Source organism: Amphimedon queenslandica, unplaced genomic scaffold (assembly GCF_000090795.2).
Source record: "Amphimedon queenslandica unplaced genomic scaffold, v1.1 AMPQUscaffold_13373, whole genome shotgun sequence".
NCBI classification, from domain to species: Eukaryota; Metazoa; Porifera; class Demospongiae; order Haplosclerida; family Niphatidae; genus Amphimedon; species Amphimedon queenslandica.
Genome location: NW_003546391.1, coordinates 179,229 through 207,147, shown reverse-complemented (window position 1 = coordinate 207,147; position 27,919 = coordinate 179,229). Strand labels below are relative to the sequence as shown.

The 27,919-nt window shown below is 35.8% G+C and overlaps 4 protein-coding genes across 5 annotated transcripts; 1 reads left to right on the top strand and 3 right to left on the bottom strand.

Annotated features, from left to right (window-relative positions):
• Positions 1–108: 108 nt before the first annotated feature.
• On the bottom strand, positions 109–3,858 carry LOC100636663 (glucose-6-phosphate exchanger SLC37A2-like). 2 transcript variants are annotated; one of them, XM_019997420.1, is made up of 21 exons: positions 3,687–3,858; positions 3,540–3,621; positions 3,248–3,350; positions 3,104–3,182; positions 2,998–3,053; positions 2,305–2,405; positions 2,103–2,257; positions 1,980–2,053; positions 1,754–1,794; positions 1,609–1,710; positions 1,506–1,562; positions 1,410–1,454; positions 1,274–1,364; positions 1,150–1,224; positions 1,010–1,095; positions 912–960; positions 790–863; positions 616–741; positions 513–566; positions 391–455; positions 109–340 (listed from the first exon to the last, which is right to left on the bottom strand). In XM_019997420.1, exons 1-21 carry the CDS (start codon positions 3,839–3,841, stop codon positions 289–291), a joined length of 1,722 nt encoding a protein of 573 aa, XP_019852979.1. In that variant the 5' UTR covers positions 3,842–3,858; the 3' UTR covers positions 109–288. The 2 variants fall into 2 exon arrangements, with proteins under 2 accessions (XP_019852979.1, XP_019852981.1); XM_019997422.1 differs by lacking the exons at positions 2,998–3,053; positions 3,104–3,182; positions 3,248–3,350 and having other exon boundaries at positions 3,687–3,778.
• Positions 3,859–3,868: 10 nt separating this feature from the next.
• LOC105312980 (glucose-6-phosphate exchanger SLC37A2-like) lies at positions 3,869–6,864 on the bottom strand. Its single transcript, XM_019997418.1, has 21 exons — positions 6,681–6,864; positions 6,538–6,619; positions 6,327–6,474; positions 6,197–6,275; positions 6,096–6,151; positions 5,944–6,044; positions 5,739–5,893; positions 5,597–5,670; positions 5,494–5,540; positions 5,388–5,444; positions 5,287–5,340; positions 5,180–5,233; positions 5,041–5,131; positions 4,922–4,996; positions 4,782–4,867; positions 4,683–4,731; positions 4,555–4,628; positions 4,378–4,503; positions 4,272–4,325; positions 4,138–4,211; positions 3,869–4,090 (listed from the first exon to the last, which is right to left on the bottom strand). The coding sequence occupies exons 1-21, from the start codon at positions 6,818–6,820 to the stop codon at positions 4,012–4,014; spliced, it is 1,755 nt and encodes a 584-aa protein (XP_019852977.1). The 5' UTR covers positions 6,821–6,864; the 3' UTR covers positions 3,869–4,011.
• Positions 6,865–6,916: 52 nt separating this feature from the next.
• On the bottom strand, positions 6,917–11,048 carry LOC100636536 (glucose-6-phosphate exchanger SLC37A2-like). Its single transcript, XM_019997419.1, has 22 exons — positions 10,701–11,048; positions 10,556–10,637; positions 10,253–10,343; positions 9,981–10,059; positions 9,669–9,724; positions 9,514–9,614; positions 9,282–9,436; positions 9,157–9,230; positions 9,060–9,100; positions 8,766–8,850; positions 8,618–8,715; positions 8,494–8,565; positions 8,293–8,383; positions 8,171–8,245; positions 8,036–8,121; positions 7,931–7,979; positions 7,564–7,637; positions 7,416–7,494; positions 7,318–7,361; positions 7,214–7,267; positions 7,051–7,138; positions 6,917–6,991 (listed from the first exon to the last, which is right to left on the bottom strand). The coding sequence occupies exons 1-22, from the start codon at positions 10,856–10,858 to the stop codon at positions 6,987–6,989; spliced, it is 1,737 nt and encodes a 578-aa protein (XP_019852978.1). The 5' UTR covers positions 10,859–11,048; the 3' UTR covers positions 6,917–6,986.
• Positions 11,049–11,168: 120 nt separating this feature from the next.
• LOC100636411 (rho guanine nucleotide exchange factor 11-like) lies at positions 11,169–26,391 on the top strand. The gene is made up of 42 exons (XM_019997417.1): positions 11,169–11,503; positions 15,045–15,149; positions 15,774–15,895; positions 16,071–16,161; positions 16,214–16,278; positions 16,391–16,531; positions 16,637–16,708; positions 16,787–16,906; positions 17,228–17,371; positions 17,685–17,816; positions 18,209–18,260; positions 18,346–18,401; positions 18,467–18,568; positions 18,724–18,925; positions 19,055–19,124; positions 19,189–19,227; positions 19,280–19,334; positions 19,451–19,649; positions 20,071–20,172; positions 20,303–20,341; positions 20,457–20,578; positions 20,634–20,695; positions 20,773–20,797; positions 20,857–21,141; positions 21,248–21,313; positions 21,424–21,528; positions 21,881–21,974; positions 22,041–22,126; positions 22,197–22,322; positions 22,428–22,566; positions 22,700–22,963; positions 23,265–23,444; positions 23,659–23,790; positions 23,947–24,048; positions 24,665–24,738; positions 24,800–24,835; positions 24,894–24,945; positions 25,002–25,075; positions 25,126–25,179; positions 25,233–25,287; positions 25,339–25,367; positions 25,432–26,391. The coding sequence occupies exons 2-42, from the start codon at positions 15,071–15,073 to the stop codon at positions 26,176–26,178; spliced, it is 4,791 nt and encodes a 1,596-aa protein (XP_019852976.1). The 5' UTR covers positions 11,169–11,503; positions 15,045–15,070; the 3' UTR covers positions 26,179–26,391.
• Positions 26,392–27,919: the final 1,528 nt, after the last annotated feature.

The following is a 27,919-nucleotide window of genomic DNA, read 5'->3' as shown; positions in this document are numbered from 1 at the left end:
CATAAAAATATCAGCAGATCATCTATTGCTGTAAAATATACCCTTTTTGCTGGTAAGATATTAAATATCCCGAGATAGCTCAATATCCAGGCACCCAAAGGCACTTTCTTCCATTTCACTTTACGATGGCGTCCTCTCTCACACAGCACAACAGATGAATCATCATTCATGATCACTGTAGCTCTCTAGCTCTCCAGTTGTAAAAAGGTGTGGCTTCTCAGTTGTTAATTAATGCATTAAAAATAATAAATAAATAATAATTGTCACTCCAATACATAAAAACATCTATCACATCATAGTTGACTCCTTGCTTGCCTTTGTAGGAGCATACACCTGATTTCTGCATGAACATGATGAATACAAATCAAGCAATATGAACTATAAATATACTTTGTCTGGGTTTTAAACTTTCTATAGAAATATCTTGCTTCGCCTACAACTAGTCTGCTCAGCATCTAATATAAATTAATACTTGATTAATACCAGCAATATGATAATGTTTTGCCATTTACCAATGATGAAATGAAGCATGAGCCCATTAGAACATAAAATGCACTATTCCAACCCTATAGGTAAGGATTACCAGTAAGAGGGTGTAATTTATATTTAACATACAAAGTAATCAGATACAAATCCAGTTACTAGTGGTCCAAAAGCAGCTCCTAGTGATCCCATACCATCAATGATGGCAGTCACTGTTGCTTTAGCTTTCTGATTCTCTCTCAGTGATTCATGTGTGCCCTGTGTATCACAGTTAAAAATAAACCTTATGGATCAATAGGAGCATACAAGATCGCTAGATACAGCAGTTGTGATGAGAGCATAAGGACCATTAATGAACAGGCCACAAAATATGATTAACGCTGGAAAGAAAACTGAGATAAACTACTCACTATGAATGACTGACTGACCTATTGATGCTCCAACTGATTTAACGCCAAAATATCGATACATGAACAACTGTAAAAATACTTTTTAGGCACGCATCATTAATTTAATAATGACTGACTGTTGGTACAGCACAATAGAGCATTATGACACATGATATAGCTCTTGCATTGATGACATCAGAAAGAGCACCAGTAGTTATACCTCCTATAAACAAGATAGGGAAACGAGTATTATAATTTTCATTATAATCATACTGACCAATTATTCCTCCTACATCATAAAGAGTAGCCAGTAGATCGGCTTTCTGTTCACCAATATACCGCCCACCAATGCCTAACAAATAAATGAGCTACAGATGACAGAATTAAAATAATATACTTACGATTGTATGCTACATAGTAAGGCAGCCAGAACAAGAAGGTATAAGCAACCATCTTTGCAAAGAAAAGTGACACAGCAAACTCTACCACTCCCTACAGTAATACACCAATGTAAAAGCATGGATGGATTGGACATACAGGAACTGTCAATGCTCTCAGTAAGCCAACTGCTTTACCTTTAGACTAAAATGAGAATAATAACAAGAATAATAAGACAAACAGAAACAGGTATACCTTTTCAGTATCAGAAGGAGATTTACCTATAAGTGGTGCATTCTCGTCAGTATCATTCTTAACAATAATAATAATAATAATACAGAATGAAAAGAGCATTTACTTCTATAGACAATTTTCCTGATGTCTTTATATTAGTGTCTGCTGTTAGGTCACTTTCTTTCTTGTATGACATTCCATTCTTTTGTGGTCGAGGCTCTTTAATCTGAAATACAATGTAACAGAATGAGCATATATTAATTCATTACCTCATGGTGTTGAGGAGGAGGCAAACCAACATGATGAGGATCTGGGAAAAATTAAAAAATCGGTCAAAACTTAATTTTACATTTGCATAGCAGTAAATGTATAGCAAACATTGACAGTATTTTTTCAAAAATAATTTTACTCTATTTTTACTTATAAACTGTATCAATTTTATCCAAATGCTATTAATAATAAAATAATAATAATAATAATAATGGATTGACTGACCTAAGACCAGGAAAAAGAACATTACACAGCCAACAAAAATCATCACAAATCCTGGAATTAAAAAAGCCCATCCCCTACACAAATACATAATGACAAAAAGAAACTACTGCAGTAAATACTAACCATGGATCGCATTTCTTTGCAAATAATGAAGGGATTGCAGTTCCTAGTATATTACCAACTGATGTGTGGGAGTTCCATATACCCATTAACAAACCACGGTTCTTCTTACCAAACCAATTACCCATTACTGCTACTACACCAGGCCAACCTGTAGACTGGAAATGTATTAGATATATTTAGATGCTTGATGACTGCTGGTTACCTCAAAAACTCCAACAAAAATTTGTATAACAATATAATAAGCAAGATGATGAATATCAGCAAAGTAAGCCACACCCAACATTCCAACAAAGACTCCGCTACCTATGAACACAAAGAGACAGCGAGATAGAGGATTTCTCACAAAGCATGCTAAGTGATGCTTCATGAGCTGACATACATGTATAGTACATGGCATTTTTGAGCAAATTTAAAAATTCATAAAAAAATCAAATTTGATCAGAATAAGCTCAAAGCTGCTATACAACATAAGGACATGTATATGCATCAGAAAAAATTATAAAAATGGAGAATTTTCTTCTAACCATTTTTGACGAAATTTGGCCAAAGACCCTGTACTATAGTACAGGGATTTTGGTCCAATTTTTGAGTAACATTAAAAATTTATACAAAAATTAATTTTAATTGGAATCAGCTCAAACTTGCTACACAACATAAGAACATGTATATGTATCAGGAAAAATTATAAAAATTGAGAATTCTTTTCCAGCCATTTTTGACCTTCGATCTGATTCTTGAGCAGCTAACAACTTTTTTTGAGCAGCATTCTTTCCTAGCCATTGTTGAAAAATTTTTAAGAATTTTGAAGCAACTTAGAAAATTATGATAAATCTAATTTTGAGCAATCTACTGGCAAGAAGGTACAACCCACGTACTTATACAATAGACAATATACCTATCATTCCAACTGTTAAGAAATATCTAAGATTGACACGATCAGCTATAAGTCCACTAAAAAAAGCTCTTATAAACAGCAAAAAATAATGATTAATAATAAGCACCTTGCAATCATGAAAATAGCATAAGTGAATAACCAAGCATAATCTACAGCTCCGATAACAGTTTTACAATAGCTGCCATCTATCAGGTAAAGGTTGATATGTCATACATACAACCTCATCTCTCTCTCTCTCTCTATCTCTTACTGAATGGTGCCCATCCTTCATTGTAGTTACAACCATATTCATATTCTAAGCTGCTCTCATTCAGCTCTTCGAATATATCGTTGCAGTTTGGAGCTAAGACATTCTATTCATTTAAAACAAAACACTGTAGCTCAGAAATATGACACACTATATAAGCAATAAAAAGCATTCTGACATGCCGCCATGATTGTCACATGTTCATCACATTAGCAAGTGTACAATTATAAAGGCAGAGTGTGCCTTGCATGTGGATAGCATGCTGATAGTGTATGCTATCACTTGATTCACTTACTGCAACAACACTGAAAGGTTTTCTTGACATGTGATACGATGCATAGCATATGAATGTCAGTATTAGAATGTAGAGCCTGTAACTATGGGCGGGTGGGTGGAAGAAGAGAAACCAGCTAAGTGTGAACAAGCCCTCTACATGGCTTACTTTTTAGCTGGTAAGATATTAAAGACTCCTAAATAGCTTAAGATCCGAGCACCCAAAGGTACCTCCTTCCATTGCACCTTATTATGGCATTTTCCTTCAGAGCAAGACCCAGTTACAGGACTTTTTCTGTTGTCCACTTCATCTTTGTTGTCCATTTTATAGCTCTGCAGATCTGAAGGGTGTGGCAGTTTAAACGGTTTATTAATTCAAAAGAAACTTAACATATTACACAGCTTATAAATAATGCAGCTTAGAGGATGCTACTAAAATAATAGAGACTTTAGTATTCAGGCCTGCCTGACAAATAGTCTTAAAATTTATTGAATCAGCAGCACTGATTGCAGCACATTTCAAACAATGGTAGAACAGGTCCTAAGACCTTCCTGACACTTGCATGAAATGACCTAAATTCAAACATGTAGATTATTATAGCTTGTAATATAATGTATACCTTATTTTTTGACTGTTTGAATAAAGTTTCAAATAGAAATACTTTGTTTCACTTATGATCAGTCTAGTTAACATCTATAGCAATGCATTATGCAGTTGATAATGCTATCTATAGGAGGTGTCATTTATACTTACAAGGGAAGAAATGAAACATGAGCCCATTAGAACATAGAAGGCACTATCCCATCCCTATAAGGATATATATCTATCAATTGCAAAATCAAGATTTATGATGACTTACAAACTGGTCTGATATAAAACCAGTTACTAGTGGCCCAAGAGCAGCTCCCAAGGATCCAGTGCCATCAATGATGGCAGTCACTGTTGCTTTAGCTTTCTGATTGTCTTTCAGTGATTTATGTGTGCCCTATAAATACCAGTTTATAAACAATGAGAGGAAATTTTAAAAGTAACATACAAGATCTCCAGAGACAGCAGTTGTGATAAGAGCATAAGGACCATTAATAAACAGGCCACAAAATAAAATTAGAGCTGTTAAAAGGAATAATCCAGTACAATTATGAATACAAAATTTATAGGACAAACCAATGGAAGTCCCCAGTGATATGCCACCAGCAAAGCGATAGGCAAACAGCTAAAAATGACCATTAGTCATTCATGATGATACAATAGCATTAATCTTACAGTTGGTACAGCAAGGTACATCATTATGACACATGATATAGCTCTTGCATTGATGACATCAGAAAGAGCACCAGTAGTTATACCTCCTATAAATGAAGCAAGTATTGTAATTGTACTATTTTAATAATCACAATTATTACCAACAATCCCTCCAACATCATAAAGGGTTGCTAGCAAATCAGCTTTCTGATCTCCAACGTAGCGTCCACCAATAGCTAAAAAATTCTTTTTAAAAATGCTCAAAAATGCAATTTCTTACTGTGATATCTGACATAGTATGGTAGCCAAAAGAGGAAAGTGTAAGCAACCATTTTTGCAAAGAACAGTGATAAGGCAAACTCTATCACACCCTGTAAGAATAATCAGAATCATCAACAAAACTAATCAATTTTACATACAGGAATAAGTGCAGCTCTCCATAAACTGATTGCTTTTGGTTTCTTGTCAACATCCTAAATTATGATGCATAATACAAGATAACAAAATTTAAATTATAATGTTATACTTGGATAGAACCTAAAAGAGGACGATGCTCTTCATCAGATAACTCAGATTCGTCCTAAGAAATCAACAAAATCATTAAAAAATTTTTTTGTTTTTTCATACTTTTATTTCATTTGTTTTCGGATCATTTAAAGGCTTAATTGTAGGTTCTTTCTTGGCCTGCAAAATAAAGACAGGGCATATCATATCAGTGAAGTATTATTTATACCTGGTCCTGGTGATGTTCAGGAGGTGGCAAGCCAACATCCTTGGGATCTATAAATGTAATTTTTTTTATAAATAGTAGACTAAGTCCTTTCAAACTAACATACCAAGAACTAGGAAGAAGAACATCAGTAATCCAACAAAAATCATTACAAATGCTGGAACCAGAAAAGACCATCCCCTTTATAAAATAATTAGAATTACATACATAATATTTCCTGCATGTCCTGCTAGTCAAATGAGACTAACCATTCATGACAAGGCTTTGCCCATATAGAAGGAACTGCAGTTCCCAGTATATTACCGACTGATGTGTGAGCATTCCATATACCCATTAACAAACCACGGTTCTTCTTACCAAACCAATTACCCATTACTGCTACTGTAGCTGGCCAACCTGTAGACTGGAAACAAAATTTGCAAAAATTGTATATAATAAGTTTGTGATTTTTACCTCAAACATTCCAACAAAAACTTGTACAATGATGAAAAAAGGAAGAAAATGAATCCCAGCAAAGTAGGAGACACCTAGTAGACCTACAAGAATACCACACCCTAAAAAAACAATCTCCGTTATAGAAAGGATACAGCTGCTGTGCATAATACCCATCATTCCAGCAGTTAGAAAATAGCGTAAATTGACACGATCAGCTATAAACCCACTAAAATATAAAAAATTATTATTGTATTGATATATTTATTTATACCTTGCAATCATGAAAATAGCATAAGTGAATAACCAAGCATAATCTACAGCTCCAATAACAGTTTTACAATAGCTGCCATCTATGCAATAACACATGCAGTGATCATGATCATTAATTTAGACATGCTCACTAAATGGTGGCCATCCATCAATGTATTCACATGATTCGTTACCGGCATTGCTATTGTTGCTCAAAAATAGAAAGTCTTCAAAGTCACTTTCATTCTCTCCTCCTCCTCCTCCACTGTGATGGTGCTTGCATCCTGGAGCTAGAACACTCTGTAAAAAAAACAGAAAAAATGCATATACTGATGTACAAACACTGACTGCTCATTTACGTACTGATACAACACTGAACGGTTTTCTTGACATGTGATACGATGCATAGCATATGAATGTCAGTATTAGAATGTAGAGCCGATAGCTAACAAAGAGGAAAATAATATTAAACTCATTGCATGACTTTAGTAGACACAATATCATACCTCTTAGTTGGAAAGAGTTTGAAGACGCCAATATAGCTTAAAAGCCGAGCTCCTAAAGGAACTGTGTTTAATTTCCCTTTAGAATGCTGATCATTCTCCCATGGCCCGACGGAGAGAGTGCTTTTGTAGTCTTTATCCATTGAATCTCTGGTTGCAAGCAGCCTTCAGCAGGCTTAGGGCGTGTGCTACTATGCATAGTCTGCAAGGGCGTGGCTGCATGCTTTTAAATAAGATGATTAACATTATAAAAGGTATCATTACAATAAACTAATAGTAAAAGTTGAGATAATAAATCTCAGTCTTCCATTAATCTAAAAACATACAGATGCAGATTATAATGACTCAGAGTGAGGAGGATAAAATTTCATACCTGTAGAACAATACCTAAGACATGTATAACAATGACAATATCTTCTATATAATTCTATAATTTCTTTAATGACTAGTCTGGTGAGCAACTAAAGAGGAATAAAAGAAATAAAAGCTTAGAACAAAATCCTTTTTGCTGGTACACAGCAGTGACAAACTCTTACCAATGCAGATACAAAAGAAGATACCATCAATAGGTAGAAAACATTATCCCAAGACTAGATAAAATATAATAATCAGAAGGTCCACCAGGTACATTTGCGCTTACATGTTTTGATATAAAACCGGTCAACAATGGACCAATGGCAGCACCTAAATTAAACAAATAAATAATCATACAACTATCACAGAAGAGGTATAACTAACCTACAGAGCCTGTTCCATCAATAATGGCTGAAACTGTTGCCTTAGCCTTTTGATTACCTTTAAGATCTTTGTGTGTGCCCTAGAGTAACACAAAGAAGGAGAGAGACACAAAAAGTAACTTGTTAAAGGCTACATGTAACATTCTTACCAGGTCATTTGACACAGCAGTGGTAATGCAAGCATAAGGTCCATTGACAAGTATACCACACAATATCAATAAACCTAACACAGTGAGCAGAAAGGAAGAGTACATGATGATCAGGGTTTCCCTCAAATGAGCTAAACAGCATTTTGAGTAACTTTTAAAATTCATAAAAAATCCAATTATGATCAAAATCAACTCAAACTATCGACACAACATAAGAACATGTGTATCAGAAAAATTATTAAAATGGAGAATTTTTTATTCATTTTTGCAAAATTTGGCTCAAGAAAGGGGTACAGGGTCTTTGGCCACTGACAAGAAGCTGCATAAGCACTAAGCCAAAGTTCTGTGCACATTTCATAAAACTTACTTATAAATACTGCAGAATCGTAATTCCCAAAATGGTGAAGAATGTACAACTATATAAATATACACATTTTAGTATGTTTAATGATTATTATTGTAAATGGCTTACAGCTGGTACTGAGATATAAAGCATTAGTGTACAACTAATGGCACGGGCATTGAGCAAATCAGAAATGACACCTGCTGTAATACCGCCTAAAATAAAAAAGTAAAACATAAATAATAATTTTGCATAAAAACTTACCAACAATGCCACCAACATCAAAAAAAGTTGAAAGAAAGTCAGACTCTTTACTGCCTAGGCATTTACCACCGATCTCTATATCATAATAAGTAAATCAAAAAGACGTCATTAATTGTACCCACGTCTGTTTCGAACATAATAAGGAAGCCAAAAGAGGAACGTGTATGCAACTAGCTTGGAACAGAACAGAGCAAGTGAGAATTCAACCACACCCTATGAGAATGAGAGAGGAAAAAGAGAATAGAGATAAAGAAATTTGAAAAGCAAGATAAGAAAACATGTCACATGAGAAGTTGAGAACAATACTATCAAGGGTTACATACAGGTATCATTAAAGCCTTCACAATACCAATGGCTCCATCATCGTTACCAATTAGGACATTGTAACCAGCATCCTGAATAAAGAGTGCAATGCATATCATTGAGTGATCAGCTCAGCTATCTCACTTTAGCTAAACTGGTCACACTAGCCTTCCTTTTATGAGTGTTCTTGGTTTCGGTATTGTGCTCTTTATTTCCCAGTGGATCAAATCCATTAGCATCTTCTACAATAATCATAAACCTAATGATGTGCTAAATGAACACATGCTCCTACCATTAATGGTGACTATTGCTCCATTTTCATGATTAAGTGATCCAGTGTCTCCTTTCTCATCATCTCTATAACGTCTGGACTGTGACTGGATGTATAATGGGAAAATTACAATAAAAATATTAAAAGTAAAAGTATAACATACAGCTATGTACACTATGCAATAATTAACTGCACAGCTTGAACTTGTAATTGTATAATGAAAAAATTAGAAAATAACCCAATGAGGCTTTAAGTGCATGTGTACATACACATGCTCATTCATTTAATCTCACACCCATTTTATCATCAACTCACAATATGATGTTTTGGCGGCGTCTGTCCTATATCAGTTGGATCTATGTAGTAGTTAGTTAATATAAAATAACAAAAAATAATGATAAAAATCACTAACCTACTACAAGGAAAAAGAAAACTGCCATTGCAACCACAAGCATAATTAAAGCAGGGACAACAAAAGCCCAACCCCTATAAAAAATGAACACATTTAATATAATCCTACAGGACATAGGGCAGTACCATGGTCTGCCAGGTTCCACCCAAAACGCCGGTATGACGGTACCCAAGATGTTACCGACTGACGTGTGAGCGTTCCACACGCCCATGAAGAAACCACGCCTCTTTATTCCGAACCAATTACCCATGACAGCCACGGTACCAGGCCAACCGGTAGACTGAGGAAGAATTAGAATGTAAAAATATAAAAAATGTGAAAATATAAAAAAGAGGGAGCTAGATCTTATGTCTCCACCTGCATAATTCCACTAACAGCCATCCATATAAGAAAATAATAAAGATGATAAATTTTAGCGAAATAAGCCACACCCAGCATTCCAGTACTTATAGCACTTCCTATGGTGTGAAAGATGCTAATAGCTAGAAATGAAGGAGTTGGATATTACATACCAATCATTCCCACTGTTAGAAAGTACCTCAAATCTACTCTCTCGGCAACTATGCCACTGAAAATAGTAAGAAATGAAGGAACAGAAAAGAAAGAAAAATTTATGAGACATGGGAGAAAATAGAGAAGGAAAAATGTCCCAAACAGGTTTCAGTTTATATACAAAAATCAACAAATGCTTTAAAATGTCATTCTCAAGTAACAGATAATGTTAACAACATCACTTACATACCAAATACACTTGTACACATATGTGACTACATATACATATACAATAGAGAGGGGGAGAAGTACATAAAATGATGGACACTGACCTTCCAAATAAAAATAAGGCATAAGCAAAAGACCACACATTATCAACGATACCAAAGAGTGCCTCACAATTGGTCTCATCTACAAAGTAATAACAACATCAATTAATATAGTTCATTATGGGTATTGTACACACTATGATGTTTAGTAAACAGCTGCTACACAATGCAACAAATAGGAATCAAGTTGTGAGTTAACATTCAATTTACACCTCAAAAACTACGTCATTATGATTGAAATATTATTAGAATTGAAATATGTGTATGTTACATACTGAATGGTCTCCAGCCTGTATCATTTTGTGAACCAGAATCGCTGGCACAGTTACCAGTTTGATGTGTTGAACAATCAGGACCCAAAGTACTCTGCAATGAAGAACAAAGAGGATATTATTACTGTATGCTAAATAGAGAGAGAGGAAGGATGCTAAGAGGAAGAATGGGACAATGAAGAGTATAATATTTCATAAGGTCATGTGATGATTTACACAAAACGATATCAAAAATCAGTACAATAACAATTTATATAGACACACATAATTAATAAAGATCTGTGACACCAATGGAAAGGGACTGACCTTTGCAGCACTGAATGTTTTTCTGGTCATATGATAGCTGGCATAGCATGCAAACGTAAGGACAAAAACAAGAACTTGATAACTAAGAACACATTCAATATGATCTATGATAAATTTAAGATAATTTTTTTCTTTTTTTTTTTACCTCCTCCTCGGATACCAGCTGATCACAGGTAAATAGCTCAGAAGCCACGCACCTAGAGAGATCCTCTTGGTGTTAATTGTTAATGGGTCGAGGCCTATTGGGCGTTGATGAATAAGCCTCTCCGTTTCACGGTCAACTTCAGCTAGGTTCCTTCTCATGGTCAGGGTAGTTCAGGTACGCCTGCTCCTGCTAAGCTGCTCTTGCTCAATGCTCCTGCCTATTGCAGACTCGAACTCGCTAGCTTGCTTTCTAGTGCATGTGACCAAAATGATGTGAAAAATGAACCAGAAAATCGAACGAAAGAGGCGGAGACAGCATCACAGCATAGATATCTATGATCAGTTTGATCACAGCAATGCGCAATTATCTTTTTTTCGCGCCAGCTAGCTAGCGGTAAATTTTCACGTGATCTCTCTGACGTTGTATACGTATTTAATTTTCCTACTCAATCCCCCGCCCACCCGCGGCCCCAGCATGTCCCCCACGTGATCCCGGGGCCCATGTACGTGTGGGAGGGGAGGAACTGATGCTATCGATTATGGTACCTCATCGCTCAGAGTTATAGCTGTCCTTCTTGAGGATATTGATTCTACTACAGGGGACCACTGCTGCGAGTTCATCCTATAGATGCTAGTAGCTGTTACACATCCTCCATTTATTAAACACGGCCATTGCCTGAGGACTCACTGTGCAATACAACTCTGCTCCCCCAATTATCTTCATTACTAAAGTGCAACCAAAGAAAAGAGGCGGAAAGCAGGGTCACCACCATATCACTAAACTGTACATACTTTAAATCCCAGGTGAGTCAGAGGCAGAGAGAGAGATGGAGAGAGAGAGAAGTACATTTTTTGTTTATTATAATGTGTGGCAAAGTTTTTGGTAACAGTATGTATTCATCATTGAGTAGAATAGACTTGATCTCTTCTCTATCTACCATACACTCAATTGCACAGCATCATCCAATACTGCTCCATATAATACAGTCAGTAGTATGTACATTGTATCATGTACAATCATTTCCCTGCCAATGGGATGCCCATTAGTTGTAATTATAAATATTCCATCACTGGTTGTCCTTAGCATAGCTAGAGAGTGAGACATAAAAGGCTCCCAAACAAAATATTCAACAGCTGCTATGTTGTATCTTTTGTTTATAAAATGTAAGTATATGTACTGCATATTAGTAGATTGTATGGGTCATGTCACAATATTGTACATTATCAATATTTACACTTATACTTTTGATCTCTCCCTATCTCCCATTGCCTCCTTCCTCCTTTTTATTAATGTAATTTTTATCTGTTGACTATATGGACTAGTATTGCATTTGATGTAGAGTGTTTATATATATACATGTATGTGGTGTTATCCACCTGTTTCTGTGTGCATATAATACATATGGCCTCTTATCCTTAATTTCCACCTTTATGTATAATGACTATACTATTGGGTATGTTCACTATGTGCATGGTACATACTGTAACATAATTATTTGTGCAAGTGAGAGACAGAGTTTTACAATTTACAGTTATCTTGTTGCAGTTACAGTAGACACACTGATTGTTATTACTATCCCACAGTCTTTATAACACTAATGGGAGTCACCCTCTAGCTCTCTCTGTCTCTCTCTCTCTCTCTCTCCCTTTTTCTTTCTCTTTCTCCCCCTTCTTTATCTCCATTTAAGCAGTGTGTGTGTGTCTGTGTGGGCATACTTAGTAGTATTGGGTAAAAACCATTCCTCACAGTTCTAGTAACTTTATTTTGTTTTGATTGACTTAAATCATCTCCCACCTCACTCACTCACTCTCTCTCTCTTACTCTCTCCCTCTCTTAATTCTCTTAGTCTTTCTCTTTCTGTTTTACTCTGTTATCATCAGCCTTGGGATATGATGATTATATGCATTGGATATACATGTACTCTAGTGATAATACTTCATTATCCTAGCCCCTTTCCTTCCTTTTTTCCTTCCATGTGAATATTATATGATTAATTATGCTTATGCCCATTATTATACTGTATATATGTATGTCTGTATCTTGTATCATAATAGCAGGGAGGTCCTCCTCCTTAATTTATGATCCATCCAGCTGCTACATGGTCTATAACTTTTAGTTTATCTACTAATTGTACCAACATTAACCTCCCACACACATTATCACAGCAATCACTCAACAGTGTTGATTTAATTCTCTTTTGTCCATTTATACACATGTACACATCATACACAGTCCATGTACACGAACAACTTTATTAAGTGGTTGAATGAGAATTTGGAGGAGTGCATTTGCTGCTGTTACTATTGATTTTCCTGTGTGTCCCTGAGTGTCCTGTATGTATGCATTTGAATAATGCGAGTTATGTGTATACTTTACTATGAAGTTTTATTGTATCTATAGAGAAGAAAGGGCTGAGTGTGTCCCATGTCTTGTCTTATTGTTGTACCTTTATTGTTTTGAAAATCGCTGGAGCCTTTGACCACACGTGTGATAATGTATGAGGACACAGCTTAGCATATAGACCCTGTATATTATAATGCACACACACATTTACAGCATGTACGGATCAGCACAATTCATGGTATTATATGTTAATGCGCTAAATTGTTGCCCTGTACATACATGTACATGTATCATTTATGCATAATTACTATCAGCATAATTCATCATTACTGAATGTCCATACACTCACACTACAGTATACCCAAACAGTCTCAAAGCACCACAATATTTGCACACACCAAAAACTTAGCTATTCAAAACTTAAACAAAAACAGTTGAGACATTATACATGTATATATGCCATGGGGTGTTATCCTCAGTCAGAATTCCACTGACTGCCTTTATCTACACTGTACATTGTAGCAGCTGCCTCTCTCAGTGTCAGTGTCAGTGGTGTGTCTGTTAGTTAGTATGTGATTAGTTTATTGGAGGTCCTCCATATAATTCATTTCTTTATTGTTTGTTGTGACTGGATGTTAATGATGTGCTAATGCTGGACTCTTTATTTACCTTCTCCTCTCCCTCCCTTTCTTTTAAGTCCTTTTAAAATATGTTCTTTGCTATTTTTATTATTTCATATGATTAATTAATAAATTCCAACACATAATTGCTTTACTTGCATCTATTATTGGTGGTCTCTCTACCAGCTGTATATATACATGTAAATACAGTCATTGCTATCTTTTAAGTTTCTGTCAAGTGTCTTCATTGCCATGACACTCACTTTGTGAAAATGGTCACTTAGTAACACTAACAATCCAAGCTATTGTATTCATTTAACTGTTAATTAGAGAGAGAGAGAGAGAGAGAGAGGGAGAGAGAGGGAGAGAGGGAGAGGGAGGGAGGGAGGGAGGGAGAGGGGGAGGGGGAGAGAGAGAGAGAGAGAGAGAGAGGGAGGGAGGGAGAAGGAGAGAGGGAGAGAGAGGGAGGGAGGGAGGGAGAGGGAGGGAGAGGGGGAGGGGGAGAGAGAGAGAGAGAGAGAGAGAGTGGCTGCCTAGAGGGTTAGCTTTATAATATTGATATACTGGTGTGTTTGATTAGTAAAGGAGGGGTAGACTCAGTGATTATTGTTTTTATGAGTTTGTCATTTGTTAGCTTAACCTCAAAGACAATTTTGTGTATGTACGTGTACATGTACATAAACTACATGTACTAATGAATGGGTGAGCACGTCATACATGCATCATATGTACATGACTAATTCAATTTTACATGCAATGAGAATTTAATGCTCTATATGACTGGAGATTAGTGTTTGTGTATTTTATACCCAATGCTTATCAAACTTATGATGACGGCAGTTTTCCTAACGTTTTGATTCTGAATATCTTTCATCATGATAACCGCAGCATTATGATAATTGGCATTGAAATTTATACAAGTTTGTGTGTCTGTCTGTCTGCATGTTCTTGTGGTCTCATTATCATATTTTATGAATTATTACAGCATGTACTGTACATGTATGTACATTATATACATGTACGTGTGTTGTACATTATATATATGTGTGTGTGTGTGTGTGTGTTATGCTTCTAGTTTTTGTGTGTGTCATGTAATTATAATTGTGTGATAATTATGACACGTATTCCACGCATCATTAATCAGTAAGTATGTCAATCACTCTTATACAATGTACATGTACATGTACATGTGTTATTTTATGATGTGTGTATGTGTGTGTGATTGGAGTATAAATACATACATGTACAGCATAGTGATTATCGTTTCTAGTTTTATGTATTATTATTATTATCATTATTATTATCATCATCATCAAAGAAATTATTGCTATTATTACATCATCGTAATGTTTACATTTATTATTATTATTATTATTTTTAGAGGCTCAATATTTAAGAGTGGGCATAATGTCTGCTGGTGACTCCCTCTCTTCCGTTCACTCTCCACCAGTTTACCAATCTGTACAACATCTTGTGGATAAGAAGGGTAATGAGAGAGAGAGAGGGAGAGGGAGAGAGAGGGGAGGGAGGGAGAGAAAGAGAAAGGGAGGAAGGGGGAGAGAGAGAAAGTGATAAAATAATCAAAGAGCAATTAAGGAAGTGAATGTGAAGAGTGTTATAGTATGGGGAGAGGGTACATGTACATGTATGTGTACATGTACACGTGTACATTACATGTTAGGTGTGGATGATTTACATGTATAGTACTATATTGGTTGCATGTATAGGTAATGATGTAATGGTGTGACTTAATCTTACGTATGCACAGTGTGTTCTGCACTGATGATGTAAGTGCATTTATATCTTTAAGACACTCCATTATCCTGGCACTGGTAATGCAAACATTTCTACGAGTTATACTTTGAATGGCCAACTCTTCCCTTTGGAATGTATGGAGCTCATTCTCCTTTTGATTCACTGGATGGATTGATCTCCTTGGCCTGTCTTGTATTTCAATAGTGATGCCAATCCCATGCTGTCTATATGTACATTCTTGCCATTTTTCTTCCTCTTTTCTTAATATGGTTTGAGTGACAGTGTACATGAAGCTATAAATTCTCTCTTTCTTTTTCTCGTTCGTTTCCTCTAATTGTGTCCGTTCCTCCTTCAGGTCGTTTATGGCAGGAGAAGACTCTAGTCATTAAACCTAATGATCATGGCTATGGCTTCTCACTCTCCGGAGAGAAGCCTGTATTTGTTGATAGTGTGGTTGATGGGGGACCTGCTTATAAGGTAAGGCTTGTTTGTAAGTCTATCATGTATTGTTGTGTTCTACTGATAATGTTTGTATTGAGTTTATTGATTTAATTCTGAACATATTTAATTCTTTTGTTTTATTGTCATTCTCGCTCTCTCTCTTCCCCACCACACCCTCCTCTCTCCCTCCCTCTCTCCCTCCCTCCCTCAGGCTGGTATAAGGCCTCAGGATCGTCTCCTTAAAGTTGATGGCCAGTCTGTATTTGATAAGACACACACTGAAGTAGTGAACCTTTTAAAAGGTACACAATAGCTCTCATGTGTTCATCATGTGACCATTTATACCATTTACAGGAGCAACTGTTGTCTCACTGACTATTATTACGCAATACACTCAAATTTCAAGAGACCAATCTGATGTGAGTACAACTTTCCTTTATGAAAATCACTACTATCTACTACTACTCTTCCTACTATATCTCTATTGAGTCTTATCCTAATTGTTAGTCCTGTATATTCTCGTTCCTTTAGACTTCAGGTGGTGCTGGCCTACAGATGATACAAGAGCTGACATTGAATGCGTTGAGGACAATGTTAGAGAAACAGCAGAGCACATATGAGCAGCTGGTAGTGGATTATTCAAAAGGAGCCAGCACCAAACTAGAGCAAGAGGTATGAGCATGGGGGCTAATTTTTTAATTATGTGTGTGGGCGGTTTGATTACTATAGTGTGGTTTTATGTTCTTTTTTTTTTTGATCCCAATTCATGTGTTCTAGATAAGAGAATGTGAGGATACTATTAAGACACTGAAAGCTGAGATAGCAGTTAAAGCAAGCTCTGTTGTTGATGTAAGTGCATGCTATTGATAGATTATCATCATCATCATGAAATTCATTATTATTGTTATTATTATTATTATTATTCAGACTGTAGCCCAGACTACTGAGGCTAGTATTAATACACTGCTGGGTAGCGATAAAGCTTCAGAGAGACGTGGGAGACTAGCAAGAGAAGACTCACTCCTAGCACAGAAGATACTCTGCACTGTATGTTAAACTACCATTGTACATTATAGCTGGTGATTTTGAAGGGGATAAAATTTGGCAATTTTAACACCAAATTAAAGCCCAATATTTGTACCATTATGTGCATGCTCAATGGCACTTGGCCACAAAATTTTTCCCATCCAAATTATCCGTTATACTGCCCTCTTTATGCACTTCTACTGTCTAATGTCTTTAAGATAATGACATGTGTTCTACATGTACTTTTGTAAACTAAGTTTTGGTAGGGGGAGCCATGTTTTTTTAAGCCATGAAGGTTTGTTTTAAGTTATACACGTTAGGTTTGTCTTTTGTTTTTTTTAGATAACAGCTGATGATGAGAGTGAGAGCTCTAATTTTCCTTCTCATCACTCCTCCTCCTCCCCTTCTACAGTACCTCAGTCGTCTCTCTCTCTTACTTCAAGCACTGCCACTAAATATAAAAGCCCTAAAATGTTCCGGAAGCAAGTAAGCAAATTAGAGCTAGTGGGATTTTATTCTTTGATACATATACTGTACATGGTACATACATGTACTTCAATATACATGTACATGTCAATTTAGATGTACATGTACATGTATGATTTATAAAACATAAGAATAACATGCATTGGACATTCACGTTCACACATAAACATGCTCCATAATTTTATCACAACTATGCATGTACATGTACATTAATTGTGGATGCATGTACACGTGTATTGTGTAACTTTATTTATAAGTGTATGTATTAATTTATGGCAGATTCTCTTTTATCTCATTATGTCTCCTCCTATAGTCCATACCCAAGGCTCAGATACAGCAGGTTGATTCAGCTCCTCACAGTCGGACAGCTTCTCCTACAAAGGTTGTAAGGACTCAGTCAGTTCTCAATGACTCGGACCTCTCGGACGAAGATCTTGAGTTTGGAGTAAGTATAATTATGCAGGGTTTACCACAAAGCATGCTAAGTGAGCTAAACAGCATGAGCTTCATGAGCTGACAAGCACTACAATACAGTACATGACTTTTGGAGCAACTTCGAAATTTCGTTAAAAAAGCAAATTTGATCGGAAACAACTCAAACTTTTGGAGCAATATAAGAACATGTATATGTATCTGAAAAAAATATTATAATGAAGAATGCTCTCCTAGTCATTTTTGGCCAAGATTCTGTACTATACAGGGACTTGAACTTGATTTTGAGTAACTTTAAAATTTATAAAAAATGTGCCGCTATGCCACAATCCTGTGAGAAGTCTGCATATAATGATACTATTATCAGTTTATTAATTTTATTATTATTCTCTTATTTGTGCATAGGCTCCTCATTACGGACCTTTCTCTTCTTTACAAGAATTAAATAATTATCCTGGTAAGAGAAAGAGAGAGAGTTTAATGGAGTCAAGTGAATTACATCCACCCTCTCTCCCGTTCCTTTCCTTTTCCTAATTGTGTAGCTCACATGTCTGTGTTTCTTCATTATCTCTTCCAAAATAAAGAGCCAAAATATTTAGTGAGTTAAATATGATCCGTTAGCTTCCTCTAATTTCATTTTCTTTCCTTTTATTTTTCTTGCAGTGTTTTTATCTTGTTGCTCACAGTTATCAGAATCACTACAAAGGTAGTGAATTGAAACAAAGAGGACTCGAAATAATGTGGACATTCTGTTTCCCAACATCAGTGAGTGCATGTCACTCTTGCATACACAATACATGTACATGTACATGTACATGTATGTACATTTACATTTACAGTCAGTACATGTGTTACATTGCATAAAAACATACTGCCATCTATTCTAGTGACATTATTGATATTTCCTATCTTTTTTCTAGCCTTTATTTGTTGGGCTAACCGATTCTGTTAGAACAAAGATACTTGATACTTTAGAAAACGAAGAAAATGAGATGAAGCTGAAGAGTGTCTTTGTAGAGTCGAGAGATGTCGTGGCCTATCAGATTGCAGATGATCTGACAGCGTATAGACACAAGAGGACACTGGGTCTGGGTAGCATGTATGGGGAACAACAACTTACAGGTTTGAACTGATAACTAAGCTCTCTCTCCTTCCCTCTCTACTATACTATCCCAATGTTTCATTTTATATTACCATACCATACCATCTCTCTCTCTTTCTCTCTCTCTCTCTCTCTCTCTCTCTCTCCAGATCACATGACTCCAGCTAAAGAGAGTGAAACTTCAAACACCACTCTGATCAGAATTCTAAAAGACATCATGTAAGTATATTTATTGAACACTTAAATCACTGCATGTACTTGTTATATCTGATTTTTTTTCTAGCTCTGACAGAATAGACGGAGTAGAAGACATCAATAAAAAGTGAGTGTCAATATAGATCATACACATGACTCTCTCCCCTTTCTTATTACAGCCATGCATTATCAGATTCAGTCAGTACTTTTCTAATGGACATCAACAAAGGAAAGGTACCTTTATAAATTAAACTACACCTAAATGTATGTATCACATATTACATAGATGTATTATATTAATGTATAATATATATGTACACATTATACATGTCCTTTATATTCTCTTTTAGGCAAAGTTTGATTCATCAATTGCCGACCGGATGCAAAGCTTCACAAGGACAGAGCTGAGCAAGAGGAAGAGTGGGAAGACAAAGAAGCAGTCCAAGTGTGGCCATAGCTTCCAGCTGTCATCGTACCAGAAGCTCACAATCTGTCATCATTGTGATAGAGTCTTATGGGGCATACTGTACCAGGGATACCAGTGCAGTGGTGAGCAGTATAGTACTATTGGTAGATATACATGTACAGGTAGATTAGCAGTAGTCCAGTTAATGTACATGTACAATATACATGTACATGTACATCACTGTATATCGTATTGATATTAATGTAATGTTGCCCATGTTTGTGCTTTGTTAATGGAGGGAAAGTTTTGTTATAAAGAATAACAAATAAGTTCATACAAGGCTATTGTGTATATCTCCAACAGATATTCTAACTTAATCCTAAAGTATGCACCATTGAACCAAACCTTATCAATTTAATCTCTTAATCTCTTAATTCTCAAAAGTACACCTGCTGCTTCCTATAAGCTTCATGTACTGTAGGTCCAATTATTGTGTTGTGTCACTATGTGATTAAGTGTGTTTGTGTGCTAGTGATGGTTTCTGTTTATTGTCTATCATTATAGTCTGTGAGATGAATGTCCATCGGTATGGCTGTATCGATGAGAATCTCGAGACTTGTTCTGGTAAGAAGAAAAAGAAGTTTCACGACAGAAAAGCTAGTGGAGGTCTGTGCCATGTATAACATGTACCATCCATATGATGCTTGTAGATATGTTATGTAGATTTATATGTACAATGTACATTACTATACACATGTACATGTATTTGTTATCATGGTTGTGGTTATTCTATTAGGTTATACCAGTAGTCACTCTACTTCTGAATTAGACAAAGGTACATTATTATTGATATGTACATGTAATGTAATGTATGCCTAATTGCATATACAGTATTTATAATGTTGATTAAGTCATGAGAGAATCTCTCTCTCTCTCTCTCTATTATTTAGATTCTGAGCCTCCTCCTCATATTTCTGCTGCCGATAATGCTCACATGTTTGACGATGATTCGGGATTCAGATCAAGGCGTAGATCAGTCTCTGATCCAAAACAGACCCTAATGGGAGTTAACGTAAGATATCAGTATCAGAACTAGTATCGTGTTAACACTGATATCTCTTGTTCAGTTGGAAAAGGAAGAACAGAGTGTCCAAGAAGAGATTTACTATCAAAAGAAAAAGAAATCAGCGTAATAATTATTTTAATTATATGCATGTTTATTTTATTTATTTGTGTCTAAATATTCTTTTTTTCTTTTCTACACAGTGCAACTGTCTCAAGGACACAATCAGTAAGTAATTATATGTACATGTACATTTACACAATTCATCTTCAACTTCCTTCCTCTAGCTCAAGGAGAGGAGATCAGATGGTACAGTACCTGTGGCCTCAGGTCACCCTCAAAGCAGTCAAGACACTTCACTAAACACGACTCCATCTTGGACAAGCGTAGCATCCTCATCCTCAGTCTCTGATGAGAGTCTCAACAATAGTTCTCTAACCTCAAGCTCAGTCCCTACTTCCGCTGGACCACTAGGAACCACCGGCATCATCAGGGGGAGCACCCTGGACACTGTGATTGAGGACGGGAAAGGAATGAGATCAAAGTCACCATTCTTTGACGAAGAGACACTCGTGAGTGAGGGAGAGGGGGAGTGTGTGCATGTGAGCCAAGTGTAGAGAGACGTAGTGGTTTCTGCTAAAGTATTGAATGGTAGTTATTATTATTTTCTTGTATTAGTTGGAGTTAAAGGAAGCAGACGTCGATGAAGAGCTAATACCATGGTCGCTATCAACAGCATCAAGTGTAAGAGACTGATAGAACTACTACATACACTGACACGTCTGATATAACATGTACCTTATTGAGTCTGTAAATAATTTCATTTGGGTGTGTGTCTCTCGATATCTCTTTAGGTTGTTAAACGTCTTCAAAAGTTTGAGGTACAGAGACAAGAGCTACTGAAGGAGTTTATACATACTGAGAGGACACACTTAAAGAAACTAGTCACCATGAAACATGTGAGGCAATATATTATGTACATGCATGTACACCCATCACCCTTTTCCTTCTTCTCTTTTATAAGATACATATACATGTACATGTACATGCATGTGCAGATATCATGTAGTTATCATGTTTCACCATGAAACATGTGAGGCAATATATTATGTACATGTACACGGTATACCCTTTTCCTCTTTCTTTTTTGTATAAGATACATATACGTATACCTGTACATTTACATGTACATACATGCATGTGTTACATGTACATGTATACTTTAGTCAGTACATGTGCAGTTGTGCACATATCATGCAGTTATCACATGTTATTGTTGTTATGTTGCGTCTGTTGGTGTTTTTGTTACAGATATACAGAAATCCGTTATATCAGGCTGGGCTCCTATCTCTTCAACAAACCGAATCACTCTTTCCTAGTCTGGATAGACTAGTAGAACTACACAGTATGATGATGATGATTATTATATATTATTTCATTTTTAATTTCTTCTCTTCTCCTCCTCCATTAGATAGTTTCTGTAATGAGTTAAAGGAGAGGCAGGCTCAGTATTATGATGGTGTAGTCCACAAGATTGCAGACATTTTTCTAGCCAGAGTCAGTCCTTTTTATCTCTTTTTAGACATTGAAACTTACTTCCTCTTATTTCCTTTTCCATCTCTTGTAGTTTGAAGGCAAGCCTGGCGAGCAGTTAAGCAACGCTTGTGCTATTTTTGCTTCGAATCAATCAAAGGCCGAAAAACTCATCAAAGAATACTCTGCAAAAATACCAAAATTCAAAAAATTCCTTCAAGTTTGTAGATTGTACAACATCATGCATTCTTTTCTTATGTTTACACGCACATGTAGTATATTCTCTTCTTTTTATATTTTTATCTTTGCTATTTCTTTTTCTTAGGATGCTGAGGCCAATCAGTATTGCCATCGTAGATCCATCAAAGAGTTGCTGCCCTGTGTGTGGACCAGACTCACCCGCTATCAGTTGTTATTGGAGCAAATTCAAAAACTAAACAAGAAGCACTTTGATAAGTTAAAACGTAAGTAAAGGAGGAGAGGGAGAGAGACGGGGTCAATCATATCATGTCTTTCATTCATTTTATGATCTCTCTCTCTCTCCCTTCCTCCCTCCCTCCCTCCCTCTCTCTCTCTCTCTCTCTCTCTCTCCTATAGCTGAAGATAAAGAGGAGTCTGAGAAGTTAAGTGTAGCTTTTGACTGTGTACGTAACATACTGGTGTATGTGAATATGGTCGTTAAGCAAACAGAGAACAGACAGAAGCTCCAGGACTATCAGTCCAGACTCGACTCGTCTCAAATTGACAGATCGACCCATCAGATCACAGAGAAATACAAGGACATTAACTTGACGGCAGAAGGAAGGATACTTCTCCATGAGGGAATACTGACATGGAAAATATCACACAGAAAAACAGTCGGTTAGTAAGAGAGAGAGATTGAGTGAGAAAAGATTTATATGTACATGTACATGCACATGTATAAAAGAGGCCTGGAGTAGAACAGATCCAATGCTTATTAGTTATTTTGTTCATGTACATGTACATGTACATGTAACTGTAAAGAATTTACAAGCTGCTACCATACACTCTTCACTGTATAGACACTGACTATGCATACATTGAAAGACAACCTTTAGATATTTACTATAAGATTAGTATTGCTATTTTTATATTAATAATTGCAAAACATCATTTTGTTTGTATTATTACTCTCTTATAGAGGTTAAAGCACTCCTGCTCAGTGACATATTAGTGTTACTACACAATCAAGAAGACACTGATAAAGTGATACTGAAACAGTACCACATTGAGCCAATAGGAGTGGGTGAAGTGAGAGAAGAGATATCACCAATAATAAGAGTAAAGGAAATGATACTGAGACATTATGCTACTGATAAAGGTAGTAGTAATAATAATAATAATAATAATGATAATAATAAATAATAATGATAATAATAATAATAATGATAATAATAATAATGATAATAATAATAATAATGATAATAATAATAATGATAATAATAATAATAATAATAATAATGATAATAATAATGATGATGATGATGATGATGATGATATATGGCAATTATAATATTTTTATTTATTTTAATTAGGTGGGCGGTCATTCTTGGTTGTTAATAACAGTCAGTTAATGAAGCGAGCTCAAATGTACGAGTTTACAGCCGAGAGTGCCCAAGAGAAGAAGAAATGGGAGGATAACATTGAGAATGCTATGAAAGGAAAATGTAAGAGAGAGAGAGAGAGAAAGTGAGAGAGAGAGGGGGGGTAAAGGAATTAATAAATAAAGAATTTGAGGTAGAGGAAGAGAACAAAATGGAGTGAGTGTGTGTGTGTGTAGTCATGTGACTTCTTATATTTATATTTTTATTTTGATTCTGTAGATGATATATTGCCTGAATTACTGTCTCCTACAATAGAAGAAGATACTTCATTCTCTCAACAGATTCCACTCATCCCTCGCATGTCCACAGTTGCACTCAGAGGTAGGTAGCAGGCATCCTTATGCAATATAAAAGTTTGTGCTGTTTTCAACAAAATAATGTCAATTTTTTGAGTTATGGCCTTATTTTAAAATATAATATTTTCTGAAAAGTACCCAAGGCTATAGCCCATGGTTTTTTCCAAAAATTGGCTCCGAAATCACCCCCAATTTTTATTACATTTTCTGATACATATTGATGTACTTATGCTATGTAGAAGGTTTGAGTTGATTCCGACTTCAATTTTTTGAGTTATTGCCATTTTAAAAAATTGGCCATTTTCTGAAAAGTACCCAAGGCTATAGCCCATGGTTTTTTCCAAAAAATGGCTCCGAAATCACCCCAAATTTTTATTACATTTTCTGATACATATTGATGTACTTATGCTATGTAGCAAGTTTGAGTCGATTTCGACTTCAATTTTTCAAGTTATCTATATAGCTATATTAACTAGTGATGGCTTTTATGCATTTTTAATGCTTGTTAAAAGCTGCAAGCATGATAACCTCAATTCCTGTAGAGATTTTCAGGCAATAAAAAGAGCTAGCCAAATTTAGGCTCATCCTTTAATATTTTTAATTCATCTAGTACATTAGTATTACTATTCCTTCCATTACAGAGCAACTTGATAAGATTGATGACAGCATACAGAAGCAGTTACAGGAGAAGTTGTCTCTCCTTAGGTCATTACAAGTAAGGAGAAGTTATGAGTGAATGATGAGGTTAATAATTTTGAATTTTATTTTATTTTTAGGCCGTAAACAAAGACGATAGCATAACCTCAGTCACTGTGAGTCGCCTTTTCTATTATTTTTTGTTTTAATTTATACTTTTATTTTTAATCGTAGCATGCTTCACCAGCTAATGTAGTTGAAACCTCTTCAATAATATTTCACACCGGTGAGCTCTTGTGTATATATTTCTTTATTTATTAAATTTTATTTATTGTCTTATAGTTGGTGAACTGACATCTCAAGTCTCCAAACTATTAGTACCAAATCCAACCAAACAGATAGTAACTGATGTACAGGTACAGTATAGCATGAGTGTATTAAATACCTTTTTATTCATATTGTATAGTACCAGTTGGCTGAACTGACCAGTCACCTACACAGTGGACTATCAGAGCTATTAGTAAGTCAAGAGTTTTTGAGCACCTTTTAATTATAACTTATTCTTATAATCAGATGTCACTTGGTAAAGAAGGTATATTGCAGACTCTTGAGCGAACAACATCATCAGGTTTGTCAACTAATTCATTTATTGCTATTAAATACTCTTTCCCTTTCACAGATGACCCTCCTGCTTCGCCCCAACTAGATGTAAGTTTTTTTTTTACTTTTAATATCATTATAATTATTTATTTAATTTTGAATTCAATTGTAGGAGACATCAGATGCCGCAACAGTCAGTCCTTCAGATGAACAGTACATCATGATTAACGAGTCCACGCCCAATGCCACGCCTCTTCCTAACGGCACACACTCCAGCCCCCACATAAGTGAACACGTTCCTCTTGCGTTACCATCAGACGATAAAAGACTCCCCTCTGTTCTCAATAGAGGAGAGTGTATTGATCAGGAGTCAGATGATGATGATGAAGGAGGCTCACCTCCTCCTCTACCTCACAAGCCTCCTCCCTCCAGTAGTAGCGCTAGCTCTGCCACGCCCCCAGATCTCCTTGACGACGAAACCCCGCCTATATTGCCGAGAGCATGTAGCGAGTTTTCTATGGAGTCTTACGACATTCAGTCGGATAGTTATCACCAGCTGATAGCACCGCCCGAGGGGTTTTCAGACTTTCCTGATCCTCCTCCAGAGCAGAAGGAAAGAGTGACAAAGGGAGATAGTCCGCCAAAGCGCTCAATGTCTGACAACGTTAAGAAGGAAGGCTTTAGACGTGTTCGCTCCAACCCGTCCATAGTTAGCACTAAGGTAATGAGTGTCATATCTTCAGCCTCCTCTAGCAGCAGTGGGGGTAGTGGTAATAACGCTAAGTTTGATTCTCCTTCTCTTCCTCCCTCTGTACTATCAAATAATTCAATGAAAAGAACTAACAGTGAGACTGCTCCTTTACCTGATGAGAATGAATATGTCATCAAGTTAAAGGAGTCCGCTGAGGGAGAGAATTAGTTTTTAATTATTATTGAATTCATTATGATAGTCATTATTATTATTATTATCGTTATCGTTATTGTTGCTTGTAATCTTTTGTTTTTTTTCGGTGTAATAATAAACGTGATTTTATTGTTTTGATTGATCTTGTGTGTATTATTTGTTACCATGCATCGTGTAAACTTATTTTTAACAATTTTACACTTCAAAATTCAAACAATAATGACCCAACATGCTACTACATGTATGTGTTAGATCTACTTAGAATTGATGATGATTGGATTGCTGATCGTATGGAGAATCCACAAGAATATGATGAACAACATGTTTCTGTTAGACTGGATGATCTTGCAAAGGCTACTGATGAATCTATTGATGAACCGATTACTATTAACATAACTCCTACCTATGGTAGTGTATAACAGCATCTATACCAGTAATGTAAAGTGGAGAATTTTTGTGCTTTGTTTGTGACTAAATACAGATGATTTAGATTCATATTTTATTTGTGTTGGTTTATTAATATTTAACTAGATCTATTTATGTTAAATAATAAACATGATTAATTTTTATTTTTTTGATTGATCTTCTGTGCATTATTTGTTACCAAGCATTGTGTGATCTTATTATTTTAAAAATTTTACACTTAAAATTCGAAAAAAATAATTATGACTCATAGATCTATACATGATGTTCTTTTTATTCTTCTTGTACTAAGGTATGATGTTATTGTGTTGAAATCATGTGATAAGCATTCTACTGCTGACCAGTCTTGCCTATAGTTTTAATCAAAACTGTGAATTGTTACCATAGTTGTGACTTACTCCTACGATGTTTCCTGTTAAAGTAGTCTTCTTTTTTGTTTCTCTTGTTTTGTCTGCTGCTAGTTTGGAGTGTAGGATCTATGTCAGTTCATCTGATAGTATCAACAATACCTCTTGTTGGACTGGAGGAGTTCAAACACCTTGTGCTACTCTTGATCTAGCTATACAAGGAGCAGCTACTCTACAATACAACTGTTCATCAGGTATCCTTATCAACCTGTCTCCTGGTACATATACACTAGACACTACTAGTCTACTAGAGCAACAGCTACTGAGGAATAATGTGAGTATTATTGGTATGAGGGATGGTAGTGGATATGAAGAGGTTAGCATCACGTGTCTACATGTTTCCTCTTCTTCATATAACTGGTTGAAGCATATTGCATTTCAATATGTTAGTCTTTATAATTGTAACAATGTTCCTGTTACATGTACTGAACCAAATTATTCTCCCATATCACTGGATATGTGCTCGTATCGTTTTCAACTAAATGTGTCATTCACAAATCTACCTCTGAGTTGTAGTTTTCACCAGGTACTGTCAAGTGATGGCTGTAAGTGTGAGAGTCTTAAGTTTACAGCTTCTGTTGTTGATGAAGTTAACAGTGATGTGTATGATTGGAAGAATGATCTGTACGTCTGTATTGACGATACTTGCTCTATTGTAATCAATAATAATTCTGAATATTCACTGTCTTCCTTGTGTTTTAATGAGGAAATAATTAATGTTACCATGGAAAAGGAGGTCTACATTGGAACATTGGGCCCAATTAATGCTAGTATTAATTTAACAGCTAATGTTACAGGTGTATGCAATTGGAAATGCTATCCCTATTGTGAGCAAAAAGCATATAAACCTGGTATTGCCTGCTTTTCGCTTTGTGAGCCTTTCAACTACACCTGTAATGATTGTTGTTTTGACAATGAAACTAATC